This window comes from Squalius cephalus, assembly GCF_949319135.1.
Source record: "Squalius cephalus genome assembly, chromosome: 9".
Taxonomy (NCBI): Eukaryota; Metazoa; Chordata; class Actinopteri; order Cypriniformes; family Leuciscidae; genus Squalius; species Squalius cephalus.
Window position 1 is genome coordinate 16457955 of NC_137130.1, and position 17852 is coordinate 16475806.

Consider the following 17852-nt stretch of genomic DNA (forward strand, 5'->3'; position numbering starts at 1 on the left):
TACATTGCAGTGGGACAAAGACAGACAACAAAACTTTATTGTAGACTACTCTTCATATTTTACTGAAAATCCTAAAGAAGGCTGTTTAATGGTAGGTTGTGACAAGGTCTTTGGGGCATGGGAGTTGTTGGGCCACAAAATGCCAGTTCAGATCAATTTCTTTGCACAATTTATAATGCTTTTCACAATGTATAGTTTTAAAGTAGCTTAACAAAGGCTAGTGCCTTTGTAACAATGTTCACTATAATGCTAGAAGGAAGAAGACGGGGTTGGCTTGATTGAGACTCGTAGGCCTATTTTTATTTCACAATCAGCAGATCATACAAAAAACATAAATCCGCGCTGTGAGCGCTTCTCATAACTCAGTCTTTAACTCTTTCCACCAGGGCTCTCCAGAGCTTTCTCATTCCTTAAAATCTTTCAACCAGTGCTCTCCAGAGCATGCTCAGTGCTGGTGGACTTACGAGTCTCAATTAGACCCTCTCTCTCGCTTGTCATCATTTATAACCATTGAGTACGCACAAAACTGCCCTGAAAGAGGCGTACGCCACTTCCGACGCATAAGTTGTGATTTATAAAAACAAACTTGATGAGAAAATTTGCGCACCTGCTCGCAAACTCTGACCCATGCGTACGAACATTCTGGAGACGGAGCAGTTTGGCGACACCGATGGTGAGCTGGAGTTAAATGTCTTTTTGGTCACTTTTAGACAGAACATTTTAAGAAAATTATAATTCATAGTTGTAAGTTAAACATTCAAATTCATTGGTTTAATGAAACCATTAAGTTGCAAACATTATTTTGTTGAGTTCTGTTGACATTATAATGTTGATAACTACATTTACTTAATATTGTGTGTAATTTAAAATAAAATTTATGCCTTAAAGGATTTTTATTCAAAATTACGTTGTTGTAACAATGAAGTTGCCTTGATAACTTTGGAAATTGGATAGTGGATTTCTAGTTCCTAGTGTGCTTTGCATAGTATTGAATAAGGAGAATACATTTTGTAATTAAGTGTTATTTTATTTGTTTTTAATGAAGAGAAAAAACATGTTAGTGTTTATTGCTGTTATGTTTGACATTTAACAGAGTTTCTGAAATTTTTGTGGTTACCATTGTGCTGAAGAGTATAACACTATTTACACAAGCAATGACTGTACTAATGCAGTGATAAGTAATATCTTTCTTGTTCATTAAGTTCACATGCTAAATCAGTTACATTTGGCATGTGCTATGAAAGCAGTGTATTTGAAATAAAATAGGTAAGATTAATTGGTTCCAGGGCTACAACTCAAATAATTGTAACGACTTAAAGTAATCGAGTAATCACCTTAAAAATAATTGTGTTCATGCTACAAATTATTAAGTTCCTCTAATTCAATGCTGTTTGTTGGTTGAACATAATTTCATTAGAAGTTGTCATAATAAAAAAAAAAACGAATGCAAACTGTCACGTTAATTTTTATTTTTTATTTTTTTTTGAGCCAACACATTTTTTTAGTGTGTGGTCGGAATCTCCCAAAGAGAGCCTTTCAGGAAAGATGCTAGGTCCAAGAACCACACTTGAACTGGCCAAAAAGGAGCGACTAGCAATAGGCGAACTCCCTTTTGCCTGACTCTGGCCAGAACTCCCGGGAGCTGAGGGATTGAGGAAAAGGCGTAAAATGAAGCCCTCGGCCACGTTTGTACCATGGAATCCAGTCCTAGTGGAGCTGGAGGTATGAGAGAAAACCAGAGGGGACAGTGGGTCGACTCCTCGGTGGCGAACAGATCCACTTTCTCTTTGCTGAACCTCCAGGTCTCAGCACCTGCCTCGACAGATTGTCCTCTCCCACATTCAAATGCCCTGGAATATAAACTACTCTATCACTTAGCAGTCTGCCTTGAGCCCAGAGTAACATCAGCATCATCAGCCTGAACAGGGAGCAAGAACAGAGACAGACTACTGACTACTGTAGAAGACTACTGACATGTTGTCTGTCAGCATTAACACATGTTAGCCTCTCAGATCTGGGAGAAAATATTTTAGAGCCAGAAATAAATCCTTCATCTCAAAGCAATTTAAGAGCCAAAGATCTTCCATGATTGCCCCCCAGCCAGTGAAGCAAGCATCTGTAGTCACTGTCTTGCGGCGACCACATGCCCCTAGTGTGGGACCCAAAGTGAGAAACCAGGGGTCCCCCCACATAGAAAGGGAACAAAGTCCTCTGCACATTACCCTTATCTTTTTCAATGGGTTGCACGATGGGTGGAACCCTTTGCCTTTTAGCCACAGCTAAATAGGTCTCTTGTACAGATGCTGCCATAAGGCCCAATAACCTCTGAGACTGGCAGAAATGAATCTTCTGACCTAGCTTGAAGTCCTTCACAGTGACAAGGAGGGAGTCGACTCGAGCGAGATAAACCATACCACCCCCAGGAAAATCAAAAATCTCAATGCCGAACCACTACCTCTTCCAACTTGGTCAATACGAGCCAGTCGTCGATGTAATTGCGTATGTGAATGCATTGGAGTCACCTGACCATCCTTTTGGCCAATCAAGATTGGCGTTTTCACACATGCTTTAAACACCGGCTCACGCAAAAGCGTTCCATAGCGTCAGCGTCATGACGCAGCATCAAGTTTCATTTAAAAGGAAACTCAAGATAGTTCAGTTTAGCAAATCATTTCCTGAACCAGAAATTAGCTAATCATGCAAACCAGACTAATCTAAAATAATATTTCTAAACATGCCTCATTATATTGATACAAGATAACCTAAAATGGGTTTATTAGGGCTGTTTAAAGCCCTGTACAAACAGAAGATTTCAAATATATATATATATATATTTTTTTTTTTTTTTCTTATGAGTTAGATCTTTAGGGCATTTGTTCATAAAAATTAATTAGTGCTAGATAGTACAGTATCTCTCTGCATGGACGTTTTGTTTAAAATTCATGTACTGGTTGTTTTCTATGACAGGCAGGTTTTGCACCGCCCATTAAAATGTACTGTCTAGCTGTTTCTTCAGAGTGCATCATTGTGTCCGAGGCACTGAAAAGAAGAATCATGTCACTTAAACCTTTTAAAATCTTTATATTGATGTGTGGATTTTGTTCCCGATTCCTCGCCATCGGTGAGTCTCACTTTAACCAATTGATCATATCAAAAACTCTTCTCTCTTTTGCTGTTTTTTATTTGACTCACAACATACACTAATTATAAATTGATAAATTATGATAAATTATGGAATGATTTAATAATGTTCAAACTATTTAAAAAAACATTTAAACATTATAATTTATACAGTACAGTAATCTGTAGGTTTTGTCATCAAATTTAAATTAAATATATATTTAAAGATAACAGTTTAATTCAAAACAAATTAACTAAAGTAAAAGATAAAGTTGAACTTTACATGTTGAACATTACATGACAGCAGATACTTAAACATGTCTGTGTGTCAATGTCAGCATACAGTATATTCTGTAGCCTCTCTTTGTTCAAATGCTTTGAAAATGCTGGTGAACATATGTTGTATTTATGGAAAGTCCTCAGATGATGTATAGCACACTTTGTGTTTTGTCCTGCAAGGTTTATTTTATGTAATTGTTGTAATTCTAATTGTTTTTTATCCTATTCAGCATTTCAAACTGCCCCAAAGGAAGGTTAGTAGACAGAAAAAATATTTTAAAAGTAACAGTAAATTTTGTTATAAATGTAGGAAAGATACACAACATTTCTCACAATCGGTTCTAATACTCCATCTTCCAAAGTTCAGCGTGGCGATGATGTGTCTTTGCGATGCGAGGTCTCTCTCCTGTCTGAATCCTCAACATTGCAGTGGGAGAGAGATGGAGAACAAACATCCAACACCACTCTACTGTACAACAACTCTGCTTACATCATTTTACACAACGTTGATGAACACAATCAGGGCAAATATTACTGTAGATTAATGGAAGATGGAAATGTATCAACGGTTAGGATTCACACGCTTAATGTCAGTTCAAGTAAGTATATTCTTTTATATCTTTATATATTTTAAATCTGTGGTGTATGCCTAAATAATAATGGTCTATAATATTTTCATTAAAAATATTAAGTTAAACATGCAGAAGTCATCTCAAATAAAAAAAAACTTTAGGGTTTTTCCTACCCTAGTGAATTTTTTTTATACTTATGCACAATTTATTTGTATGTACTTTAGTTGAACTATTATGTATTTGTGGCACACTATAACTTAGTTTACTTAACGTCTGTTTCATTGGAAGAACTAATTTTGTATACTAAATGCATTTTAGTTGTCCAAAAGTAGTGGTGAAGTTCAACTTAATATGTATTAAATATACTTTTTTGTGCTAAAGTGGAACTATTCCAAGTGTACTTAAGTACACTTTAAATACACTGCTCAAAAAAATTAAAGGAACACTTTGAAAACGCATCAGATCTCAATGGGGAAAAATATCATGCTGGATATCTATACTAATATGGACTGGGTATGTGTTATGAACGAAAGGATGCCACATCGTTTGATGGAAATGAAAATGATCAACCTACAGAGGATTGAATTCAAAGACACCCCGGAAATCTAAGTGAAAAAATGATGCAGCAGGCTTGTCAATTTTGCTGAAATTTCATTGCAGCAACTCAAAATGGTACTCAGTAGTTTGTATGGCCCCCACGTGCTTGTATGCATGCCTGACAACGTCGGGGCATGCTCCTAATGAGACGACGGATGGTGTCCTGGGGTATTTCCTCCCAGATCTGGACCAGCGCATCACTGAGCTCCTGGACAGTCTGAGGTGCAACCAGGTGATGTCAGATGGACCGAAACACAATGTCCCAGAGGTGTTCTATTGGATGTAGGTCAGGTGAGCGTGGTGGCCCTTCAATGGTATCATTCCTTCATCCTCCAGGAACTGCCTGCATGCTCTCGCCACATGAGGCCGGGCATTGTTGTGCACCAGGAGGAACCCAGGACCCACTGCACCAGCATAGGGTCTGACAATGGATCCAAGGATTTCATCCCGATACCTAATGGCAGTCAGGGTGCCATTGTCTAGCCTGCAGAGGTCTGTGCGTCCCTCCATGGATATGCCTCCTCAGACCATCACTGACCCACCACCAAACCAGTCATGCTGAACGATGTTACAGGCAGCATAACATTCTCCACGGCTTCTCCAGACCCTTTCCTGTCTGTCACGTGCTCAGGGTGAACCTGCTCTCATTTGTGAAAACCACAGGGCACCAGTGGCGGACCTGCCAATTCTGGTGTTCAATGGGAAATGCCAATCGAGCTCCCTGGTGCTGGGCAGTGAGCACAGGGCCCACTAGAGGACGTCGGGCCCTCAGACCACCCTCATGAAGTCTGTTTCTGATTGTTTGGTCAGAGACATTCACACCAGTGGCCTGCTGGAGGTCATTTTGTAGGGCTCTGGCAGTGCTCATCATGTTCCTCCTCGCACAAAGGAGCAGATACCGGTCCTGCTGATGGGTTAAGGACCTTCTACGGCCCTGTCCAGCTCTCCTAGAGTAGCTGTCTGTCTTCCTGGAATCTCCTCCATGCTCTTGAGACTGTGCTGGGAGACACAGCAAACCTTCTGGCAATGGCACGTATTGATGAGCCATCCTGAAGGAGCTGGACTGCCTGCACAACCTCTGTAGGGTCCAGGTATCGCCTCATGCTACCAGTAGTGACACTGACCCTGGTGAAAAACTGGTGAAAAACAGTCCAAAAAGATGAGTAGGGAAAAAATGTCAGTGGCCTCCACCTGTAAAACCATTCCTGTTTTGGGGGTTGTCTCACTGTTGCCCATCTAGTGCACCTGCTGTTAATTTCATTAACACTAAAGCAGCTGAAACTGATTACCAACCCCCTCTGTTACTTAACTGACCAGATCAATATCCCAGGAGTTTAACTGACTTGATGCTATTCTCTGATTAAAAAGTGTTCCCTTTATTTTTTTGAGCAGTGTATGTACTCTTGTATTTAAGTTTTGAAATACAGAATTCACTCAGTATAAACTTCAAATGTATTTTGGTGACATTACAATTGTAATTCAATTACACTGTGAGTGCTGAACATACATTAATATTATACTGATAACACCGCACTCGGTTAACCAGTTGCGCCACCACACAAAACTGGGGTTACTTTGCGTTCTTTCTATACTGTTACAAGTACTGCTATAAGCAAACAGATATTTCCATCAATGAAAGCACAAATTATATGGATTTAAAGACTGCGAACCACCAAGAAAAGTCTCAATATAGGCGCAGTAGAAAATACTGGCATGAAAATAAACTTGAAACGGCCTGTAAAGAACACCAAAGTGCATTAAACTTGAATCTGTTGAAGAAATAAAGCCAGCAGACACAACATTAAACTTTAACTTGTAACACCTGCTTTTAAAAACATGATGTTGCATAAAGAATTAAAGGACCAGAGACTTCCACGTTTCAATGAGCCATGTGTAGCCTATACCACAAATCACCATACAGTCAGACATAGTCGTTCAGTTGCAAGGGAAACATTAAATAGTTCATACTTTTATAGTAGCATCTTTGGCTACCAAGAGCTCAGTCTTTAGAGTAGTATAGGAGCAAGATGAAACAGTACTTAAGTGCAACGTTGAGAAATGCAATATGCGACGCTGAGAAGAGAGAACTGTTCTGGAGACAGGAGAGAGTTCAACAGCCCGCATTCAACCGTTGATTTGTAGTCACGTCGGAGGGTGGGGCAAGGATGCATTGTTTTAATTGAGTAAACATTAATTTCTTAAGAGTGTGTTAAATATATTAATAATATTGATTTGAATTAAGTAATATCTGTGGTTCTTGAAACAGATCAGGTTTTATTCTCCATTCTCAAATATTTTGATAGAAATTTCACAAATAAATTCTTTATTGCACAAATTTCTTAATATTAAAGCCTAGAATGTGTTTTAATATCACTATATAGGGATAGTATGATCTCTGTATAATATCAGTCTTTAAATGATATTTAAAGTGTACCTAAAGTATACTTGAAATTGTTCCACTTTAGCACAATCAAATACAGTGCTATGCATAAGTTTAGACACCCATACTAAAGTTGACTAAAAAGAGGAATAAAAAATCATCTTTTGGAAACTGAACTTATATAAATATTCTTCCTTAAAATACAGGGTGCATAAGTTTGGACACCCCTATGTTAAATTCCCATAGAGGCAGGCAGATTTTTATTTTTAAAGGCCAGTTACTTCATGGATCCAGGATACTATGCATCCTGATAAAGTTCCCTTGGCCTCTGGAATTAAAATAGCCCCACATCATCACATAGCCTTCACCATACCTAGAGATTGGCATGGAGTACTTTCCATAAGATCATCTCTCAATGCAAATCAAACCAGCTATTAGGCTAACTGAAATAAAACCATGCCAATCTCTAGGTATGGTGAAGGCTATGTGATGATGTGGGGCTATTTTAATTCCAGAGGCCAAGGGAACTTTATCAGGATGCATAGTATCCTGGATCCATGAAGTAACTGGCCTTTAAAAATAAAAATCTGCCTGCCTCTGGGAATTTAACATAGGGGTGTCCAAACTTATGCACCCTGTATTTTAAGGAAGAACATTTATTTATTTACGATACATTATTCATTCACAAAGAAAATTGGTGTCCTTAAAGGTTGGATTTTTCCTAATTTTTTTAATTAAGGCATTAAGTTCAATTTCCAAAAGAAGATTTTTTATTCCTCTTTTTAGTCAACTTTAGCATGGGTGTCTAAACTTATGCATAGCACTGTATAAGTATATAAATATAAATATATCTTTAGTTGGACCTCAGCACTATTTCCGGAAAACTACAGAGCATTAAGAACAAAATTAGTTGTTTCAATTTAGCAGACTTTAAGTATATAAATTTAGTATGCCAAAAGTACAATTGCAGGGTATTGATATTAAGTACATAAATATAAATGTATTTCAAATACATTTTAGTATATTAATTTTCACTAGGATATAAAGACAGTGCTTTTCAGAAATGTTTATAACTGAAATGTACTAACTGAGATGTTTTCACTGAAATTCACCATGTTACCTATTGTCTTTCCAGATTCACATAATGGAAATAATAAAATGAATACCATTTACAGACAAAGCTCTGATAATAGTGACGTATCACTGATCTGCAAGTCTAAAAAGGAATACGAGAGCTGGAAGTGGACCTGGGAGCCGAGGCCTAATTCACAGACTGATCTGATAGCAGTTGAAAAAGGAAGAGAAGTTCAAGTTAAAGGACAAATTAAACCAGGAAGACTTTCTTCAACCACATACAATAGTCAATCATTTATCTTTCACATTTCACCTGTGAACTTCAAATATAGTGGGAAATACAGGTGTATTACAAATACTGGTATCTACACAACCACAATGCTCCACACCATCAGAGGTTTGCAAATATCAATCAGTCAATCAATCAATAAAAATAAATACATTGATTTTTCAGCTACATTTTGCTCATCAGAACATTTGTTCGTTGCATTTAAAAGGTAATTGATGTTGTTGTTGATTTCAGTCTCAGTGGAGCCCCCTGATGGTGTGTTGAGGAATCAGTCAGTGATTCTTACCTGTGAAGTTTCTGAAGTGACTGATTCAGTGACGCTGGTCTGGCTCAGGATGGAGGGGAACAGAGGAGTGCTGGGAAAACAGCAAATTATGACTGAGAAAAACAACAAGTTACAACTCACAGTGAATCTGTCCAGCAATGAAACAGAGCACTGGCAGTGTGCAGTTTTTACTGAGGATACACTCAGAGCTCTGGCTCCTATAACAATCAGTCTTTCCTCATCAACTACTGATGCTCCAGTTACATCATCCGGAACCCCAACTGTAACAAACCAAAGTAATATATTTTAACCATTAGGCTACTTTACAGTATTTTTTTCATCCTTACCTCAGAGCTCTGGCTCCTATAACAATCAGTCTTTCCTCATCAACAGAAACCTCAACTGTACCAAACCAAGGTAATAAATTAACCATTAAGTTTACGTACTAGCATACAAATAGTGAATTGTACAGTAATCGTGACGCTGGGCAGTGTTGGTGTATTACCTGACTCCATAATGTTTCTGCAGAAGATATCATGACACAGGAAAGTCATCTACAGATCGTGATCATCGTGGTGTGTGCTGTCACTGGCACTGTGCTGATTCTGCTGTTGGGACTTCTAGTTTTTAAACGTCAGCGAAAAACAGGTGAGCTGATCTCAGAGACAGTATGAGGAGGAGATGCTCCATAGAAAAATAAACGGGACAAATTGTTACACTCAATGTGGCAATGGGTCGTGACTTTCAGTTACAAAAGCGAATTGACTTTTTTAAAGAGACATTAGCCTGTTTTTTGTAGCCTACTCTGTATGCATGCTTATTAGCTTGATAAGCCTGAAAGAAACAGATTTTATCATGATTTGGGCTGTCTCCATTCAAGTAGAGCTGTACTTATATACCTTTTTTGCATACATAGCAAATATTTAATAAAATGGCTGCTAAATCAATAGGCTTGTCTTAAAGAGACATTAGCTTATCTGCACATTATTAACCTTTGTGTGTTCTTTACAATGACAAATATGCTAAATCCGTGACTATTTTCCAGGAGATGACAGCTGGTTTAAAACCAATCCTGAAAGTTCAGAGGTCAGCTGAAAACATGTTCTTTCATAAACATTTCAGACTGTCATTTTGATTTGCTAATGATACATGTGTTGTTTGTGATTTACAGTAAAAGTACACTCTTTAAGCTTGTATATCTCAATATCTACAGGATATGGACTGCAGTACTACAGTCATCTATTCAGCTACAGCACAATGAGTCTTCACTCTGGAAAAATCATGTACAGAACCTTGTATTTCTTTTTTTTAATTATCATCATTGAATGGAATTGAAGACATCAAATGAATCTTGTATTACTAATACCAAGCTAGTCGTGCATTATTTTGGTATGATAGAAATTAATTAAGAGTAATAAAGCTTGTTCTGCTCAAGTGAGATTGTGAGTGTGCTCTATCTGTAAGTAAAGGGCCGTTGGGTTTATTTTCATAAGAAAACAAATGCCACAAACATCATCATCAGAGTATAATCAGACTTGAATCAATATGTTTGCATACCAGAAAGAAACCTTCATGTGGTTTCATGACACGCAATTCTGCTAAACGTTGCAACGTATTTCCTGGTATGGAAAAAGCGAAGATGTTTTGGTAACACTTTATTTTAAGGTGATACACGTTACTACATGCACTTACTAAAGTAATAACAGTAAATTATGCATAACTGCAAGTAACTAACTCTAACCCAAACCCTAATCCTAACCATAACTCTAGCATATAGTTATTTAATATTACTCAGTACTCATTTGAATAAGTACGTCACCTTCATATAAGGTGTAACTGATTTTTTTTTATTTTTTTTTTTTAGCTTTTAGCTCAACCAAAAGTAAGAATACAAAAAGAAAATACTTAATTGCAAGCATTTTAAACAAAGACATTCATAAAAATAAATGTAAAATGATTGCATTCCCTGTGTGAACTAAAGCCTTATATTGCTAATTTTGAGATATGAAATTTTATCAGGCACATTTGACTCTGTGAAGGCAAGGGATTTATTAATAATAATAATAATAAAAAAAGGTAACACTTCAGTTTAGAATCCAATTCACACTATTAAAGTTGATTATTAGCATACATATTACTAGGATATTGGCTCTGTTTAGTAGCCTACTTATAAACCACATATTAATGCCTTATTCTGCATGACCATATTCTATGTCCCTAAATCCTATACCCATAAAATATCTAAACTTAACTATTTACCATCTAATAAGCAGTACTTAGGAGTTGATTGAGGCAAAAGTCATAGTTAAAAGTAAGTTAATATTGAGAATCGGACCCTGAGTGTGACCTAAAAAAAAAAAACAATAATAATGTTTCTTATGCCTCTTGTCTAACTATAACCACCTCAGACCAGCACTCAGAACTGGAACACGAAAGTTCAAAAACTGTCTAACTGTCTTTTAATTCTTTTAATTTATTTCTGTTCTATTCAAATTCATTTTTGTACATTTTATTAAATTCATTTTTATTGCCAAAATCTATAGTTTGGTATTATTGTTTCCTTATATAAATATAGAATTTCATAATTTACTGTACTGTTCATTGAAAAGCCTATAAAGAAAGCTGTTTAATGGCAGGTTTTGACAAGGTTTTTGAGGCATGGGGGTTGTATATCAGTTCAGTTCAATTTATTTACACAATTTATAATGATTTTCACAATACATTGCATATAGCTTAACAAAGGCTAGTGCCTTAAAAAAGCCCAGCAAACAATAAACAGTGGTAATTTTCAATATTTTGTAGAGTTGTACTGCATGTGCCTTATAAACTAAGTTCCAAAAATAGACCTCAAAAACGCTGGTTGTGAGTTTATATCACACTTTAGATCACAGATACGTGTGCCTGAGAGAAACCTCAAGATAGTTCAGTTTAGCAAATCATTTCCTGCACTGGAAATTAGATAATCATGAAAACCAGACTAATCTAAAAAAAAAAAATGTTTTTCACCTGTCTAACTTGTTTTATTTTATTGATGCAAAATAACCTAAAATGGGTTTATTAGAGCTGTTTAAACTATGTACAAACAGAAGATTTCAAAAAACATGATTTCTTTTTTATGAGTTAGATTTTTAGAAATTTGTTCAAATTTCTAAATGTAATTAATGCTGCAAAATAAATTAGTGCTAGATACAGTATCTCTCTGCATGGACATTTTGTTTGACAGGCAAATTTCTGAATATTGCACCGCCCATTAAAATGTACTGGCTAGTTGTTCCTTCAAACTCTTCAGAGTGCATCATTGTATCCGAGGCACTGACAAGAAGAATCATGTCACTTAAACCTTTTAAAATCTTTTTATTGATGTGTGGATTTTGTTCCCGATTCCTCGCCATCGGTGAGTCTCACTTTAACCAATTGATCATATCAAAAACTCTTCTCTCTTTTGCTGTTTTTTATTTTACTCACAACATACACTAATTAGAAATTGATCAATTATGGTATGATTTGATAATGTTCAAACTATTTAAAAAAAATGTTTAAACATTATAATTTATACAGTACAGTAATCTGTAGGTTTCATAATCTCCATTGTAATCAAATTTAAATTAAATATCTATTTAAAGATAACGGCTTAATTCAAAACAAATTAACTAAAGTAAAAGATAAAAAATATCACTCATACACTCTCACAGGCACATAAATCTACTGAAGTTGAACATTACATGACAGCAGATACTTAAACGTGCGTCAACGTCAGTGATCAACAACCTGACAATACAAAAAAAAAAAAAAACTTATAAAGCATACAGTATATTCTGTAGCCTCTCTTTGTTCAAATGCTTTGAAAATGCTGGTGAACATATGTTGTATTTATGGAAAGTCCTCAGATGATGTATAACACACTTTCCCCTGGTTTCACAGACAGGGCTTAAGACTAGTCCTAGACTAAAATGTAAGTCTGAGCTGTTTCCACTGAAATAAACTTGCACTGACTGATCTTAAAAATATATCAGTGCCTTTTTAGTTTTAAGATGCACATCGGTAATGTTTTTTTCTAAGCATGTTTATAAAAATTACTTAAATGTCCTAATTGATCTATGGTCTAATCCTGGCTTAGTCTAAGCCCTGTCTGTGAAACCGGGCCTTTGTGTTTTGTCCAGCAAGGTTTATTAATTGTTGTAATTGTAATTGTTTTTTATCCTCAGCATTTCAAACTGCCCCAAAGGAAGGTTAGTAGACAGAAAAAATATTTTAAAAGTAACAGTAAATTTTGTTATAAATGTAGGAAAGATACACAACATTTCTTACAATCGGTTCTAATACTCCATCTTCCAAAGTTCAGCGTGGCGTTGATGTGTCTTTGCGATGCGAGGTCTCTCTCCTGTCTGAATCCTCAACATTGCAGTGGGAGAGAGATGGAGAACCAACATCCAACACCACTCTACTGTACAACAACTCTGCTTACATCATTTTACACAACATTGATGAACACAATCAGGGCAAATATTACTGTAGATTAATGGAAGATGGAGGAGTATCAACGGTTAGGATTCACACGCTTAATGTCAGTTCAAGTAAGTATATTTTATATTAAATCTGTGGTGTATGCCTATAAATAATAATATTTTCATTAAGAATACTAAATTAAACGTGCAGAAGTAATCTCAAATTTTAAAAAAAATCTTAGAAGAATACTGCAAGTTAATAAATTAACTTATAATTAATAATGTGCAAAAGTCTTTGTCTTTATTGTAAAAGACAGTGCTTTTCAGAAATATGTTTAAAACTGAAATGTACTAACTGAGATGTTTTCACTGAAATTCACCATGTTACCTATTGTCTTTCCAGATTCATATAATGGAAATACTAAAATGAATACCATTTACAGACAAAGCTCTGATAATAGTGACGTATCACTGATCTGCAAGTCTAGAAAGGAATACGAGAGCTGGAAGTGGACCTGGGAGCCGAGGTCTCATTCACAGACTGATCTGATAGCAGTTGAAAAAGGAAGAGAAGTTCAAGTTAAAGGACAAATTAAACCAGGAAGACTTTCTTCAACCACATACAATAATCAATCGTTTATCTTTCACATTTCACCTGTGAACTTCAAATATAGTGGGAAATACAGGTGTATTACAAAAACTGGTATCTACACAACCACAATGCTACACACCATCAGAGGTTTGCAAATATCAATCAGTCAATCAATCAATAAAAATAAATACATTGATTTTTCAGCTACATTTTGCTCATCAGAACATTTGTTCAGTGCATTTAAAAGGTAATTGATGTTGTTGTTGATTTCAGTCTCAGTGGAGCCCCCTGATGGTGTGTTGAGGAATCAGTCAGTGATTCTTACCTGTGAAGTTTCTGAAGTGACTGATTCAGTGACGCTGGTCTGGCTCAGGATGGAGGGGAACAGAGGAGTGCTGGGAAAACAGCAAATTATGACTGAGAAAAACAACAAGTTACAACTCACAGTGAATCTGTCCAGCAATGAAACAGAGCACTGGCAGTGTGCAGTTTTTACTGAGGATACACTCAGAGCTCTGGCTCCTATAACAATCAGTCTTTCCTCATCAACTACTGATGCTCCAGTTACATCATCCGGAACCCCAACCGGAACCCCAACTTCCTCATCAACAGAAACCTCAACAAACCAAGGTAAAATCTTTAACCATTAATACTGTATACAGTACTTTTCACCTTATCGCGGAAAAAAGTATGCTCAAAATGTACAATGTACATGTTCTATAACTCATCTTCAAATGATCCTTGTAGAGAAAAGTCAACAAATGAATTTATTTAATATAAATAAAGTCTCTATTTTCTTTTAGAATTCAACAAATATGCAAAGGCTACGGTCTCCTCTGTTTTGGCTCTGTGTGCTGGGATTCTGCTTGGAGCTCTATTGTATTACCTTTACAGAAAACGAATGTCAGGTAAAAAAAACATCTGTGTATCTGTATTTTCTGTCTTAGTACATGAGGGAATCACTTCTTTCTTTCTTTCTTTCTTTCTTTCTTTCTTTCTTTCTTTCTTTCTTTCTTTCTTTCTTTCTTTCAAAACTATAACTCTTGCTGTATTTGCAATTCTTTTAGTGCACTCGGACCCTCAGGAGTCTGAACCAGTCTATATCAACATCATCCAAATGAGGAAAGACAGAGGTATTCAAATCGGCTACACATATTTCATTTCATATAGCCTATCCATTAGCTGCAAGCTATGTTTACTATTTTACTGAAATAACTTAACATAAAAAATTCACAATTACAACAACAAATTTCCCCCCAAAAAATGAAGGTCTGGGTTTCTTCTTCCTCCAGTAGAGCTCAGCAGCACACTGGGAAACAGAGAAAAGAGTCCTGAAATGTATCGCCATGTAAGAAGGAACAGATATGGTAAGATATTTTACATCCTAGAATTCCAAAATGTCATCTCAACTCAACTTCATCTCATAAAGATCTTTTTCTGCAGAAAAAACAAACATAAATAAAAGAGATGAGGTGAGTGCAGATGTTTATTAATATGTTACGGTCCAAAACAGTATATTATATAATGTTGTTCATTTAATGTTCTGCCAATTGTGATTGTCATTTTCCCAAAATAATTTTCTTTGCTGTTAATTTGTCTCATCTCTCCACAGACACCAGCTACATCAGACAATGTGACATACGCAACCATTTATTTCAACAGATCCAGGTTCCAGACTTAAAGATATCATTTCCCCACGCTGTCATGAAAATCTAAACGAGAGAGAATTTTGTCATTTATTTATATACCCCCAGTTTCTTAAACAGTTTGAGCTGTTTTAACTGAAAGCAAACTTGCACTGATATATCTTTAAATATGTCACTGCCATTGTTTTGTCTCAAGATGCACACCAGTAATGTTTTTTTCTAAGGCACGTTTATAAGCTAAATGTCCCAATTGAACTAAGGCCTAGTGTTTATATAGTGTTTATATACGAGCCTCAAACTATTGTCTCATGGAGAAAGTATGATCACTTTCTAAATTAAACAGCAGATGGCGCTGTCTGATTACAAACTATAATCTGAGACTGTTTCGTGGTGTTGTGACAAACACACCTAACTGCCTTCTGTACACTACCACAAATAATAATCTGTCAGACTGAAACTGTATAATTGCATTTCTTGATTAATTTTGAGTGGAGTCACATTTTTACAAGCATCAACTAAATAGCCCACTATTATTATGACTTAGCATTTGTTATAGCCTAATATTATAGCATCTTTCATACAAGTGCATGTACGCTGGTGAAATGGCCATTTGATGGCACTGTTTGAAAACATACTTGAAATATAATGATAATAAAAAAAAAAAGTGTAAGTACAAAAAAGGAAAATGCAGTTACACATCCTCTTCTCTCTCGCTCTCTCTGTCTGTCACTTTCATCCTCCTGGAATCCACCCAGAATATGCTGCTTCAATGTACTTCTAAAACACAAAAGTGTGGAAAAAAAAGTAGTTTGAATAGGATGTCTTTATGGTCGGGATAACGCTCCACACTAACTCAAGGTTGCTCTGCTTTGTATAAATGCGTGTCTTTATTTAAACGTGGGGGGATTTTTAAACGCTTCTCAAGGTCTGCTAAGTAGAACCATTGAGTGATGAATTACAGTATGACAGGATAAAAATGTTCATAAACGATGTTCTGTGGGGAGGGAAAGGCAGATGTTGACAGAATAGGCTGCGTTTAGAAAAAAAAAAATATATATATATAACCAAGGTTAACACATGCTCTGACTCACATCTTTGTCACCAAAATGTAGGCGTCAGATAATCCCATTTTATTAAGGTCTTGACCACATCATGCAGTAAAGACGCATTACAAGGAGCACCATAAATACGGTCAAGATGTGTTGAATCTTATCCAAAGTCTTACTTTCAACTACTGACAATCACAGCACCTTTTTAGCTTTTCTGCTCGGCTTAATCTCCTTCACTTTGAATTAATATGTTCTAAAATCGCTTTATTCTGTCCATCACTCCAAACACTTCAGCTGTTTCTGCCCACACACACACACACACACACACACACACACACACACACACACACACACACACACGAATTGGTGGCTTTGGTGTCTCTGCATCCATTTAAAGCTATATGGTAAACTACCTCTGCTGTGCTGAGCAACACTAGAAGAAATTCATAGCCACAAAGCACTGCTCACATCAAACATATTCCTCTGTTGTCCAACCCATCTGCGAATGCCCTGAAACTACATACACTACTATATTTTATGTCAGACTCACATTATGTTATAATGTTACAAAATCTTGCACCACTTCTAATTCTTTAAGCAGCACTTTGAGAATTGAGAACGATATTACTGATAGTAGTTCAGACAGATATTCCAGTGGCTCCATTTTTATGCAAGCTCACATTTTTCATTCATATGGTTGGGGATGAAGGATAACATGCAAATGTCAGAATGTAGATTGTGAGGAAGAAAAACAATAATAATATCCAGAATGTGACCCTCAATATTGAATCGGAGTTATATATTTCATTGCTTTATAGTCTCTTTAGATCATAAAGCAATGAAATATATAACTGTGGCCTATACAACTATAATTCGTCACATTAAAAAATGTCAAAAAAATTAGTCATGATTGGATTTAGGTGATTTGAGCCAAAAATGATCAAAATCATGTCTATCTAAAACTCAATGGGAATCCTACATAACATATTGCTTGAGCTTTTTATTTCATTAAAACTAGCATTCTGTATTTCCAAGCCTGATGAAACCATTTTAGACAAGCATGAATTTACAAGCGGGTTAATGCTGGATACATGCTGGTGTGGACCAGTATAGCAATGCTTTTGACCAACAAAAATGCTGGTCAAAGTGTATGAGGCTTGGTGGGGACACTAGCATCCAAAAAACAGTTTTCCCCCCTTTTTTTCAAAATCTTGAGGTCACCCATGCTTTGCATAACAATGTGTGGTAGTCAGAAATGTAATGACAGAATATGAAAAACTGATATTCAGAAATTCTGAGCAAGTCACAAACTAGATTCTCAACAGCCGAAGAGGATTTAGCAGTGCTTGCATACGGCTGATAAGGTACGCCTTGGGATGTCTATGGCACCAGATGTCTGTTGTCTGGGTTTCTCACGTGCAGATACATTCCTGGGGCATGAATCTTGAGTATGTTGGAGGAAATGTGTCCTTGTGAATCTATTATTCTTTTGTAATGGAACAAGAGCCCTGTCGCTGAACGGCTGTTGTTACGGAGAACAAGCC

The 17852-nt window shown here is 36.3% G+C and overlaps 1 protein-coding gene across 2 annotated transcripts; it reads left to right on the plus strand.

The window, feature by feature from the left end:
• Positions 1-3073: 3073 nt before the first annotated feature.
• Positions 3074-15933, plus strand: LOC307165138 (uncharacterized protein). 2 transcript variants are annotated; one of them, XM_079882470.1, is made up of 11 exons: positions 3074-3121; positions 3630-3653; positions 3762-3998; positions 8084-8419; positions 8546-8872; positions 14226-14243; positions 14417-14521; positions 14681-14746; positions 14906-14980; positions 15057-15085; positions 15226-15933. In XM_079882470.1, exons 1-11 carry the CDS (start codon positions 3088-3090, stop codon positions 15292-15294), a joined length of 1320 nt encoding a protein of 439 aa, XP_079738596.1. In that variant the 5' UTR covers positions 3074-3087; the 3' UTR covers positions 15295-15933. The 2 variants fall into 2 exon arrangements, with proteins under 2 accessions (XP_079738596.1, XP_079738597.1); XM_079882471.1 differs by lacking the exons at positions 3074-3121; positions 3630-3653; positions 3762-3998; ... (3 more) ...; positions 15057-15085; positions 15226-15933 and adding exons at positions 11870-11970; positions 12782-12805; positions 12914-13150; positions 13425-13760; positions 13887-14176 and having other exon boundaries at positions 14909-14980.
• Positions 15934-17852: the final 1919 nt, after the last annotated feature.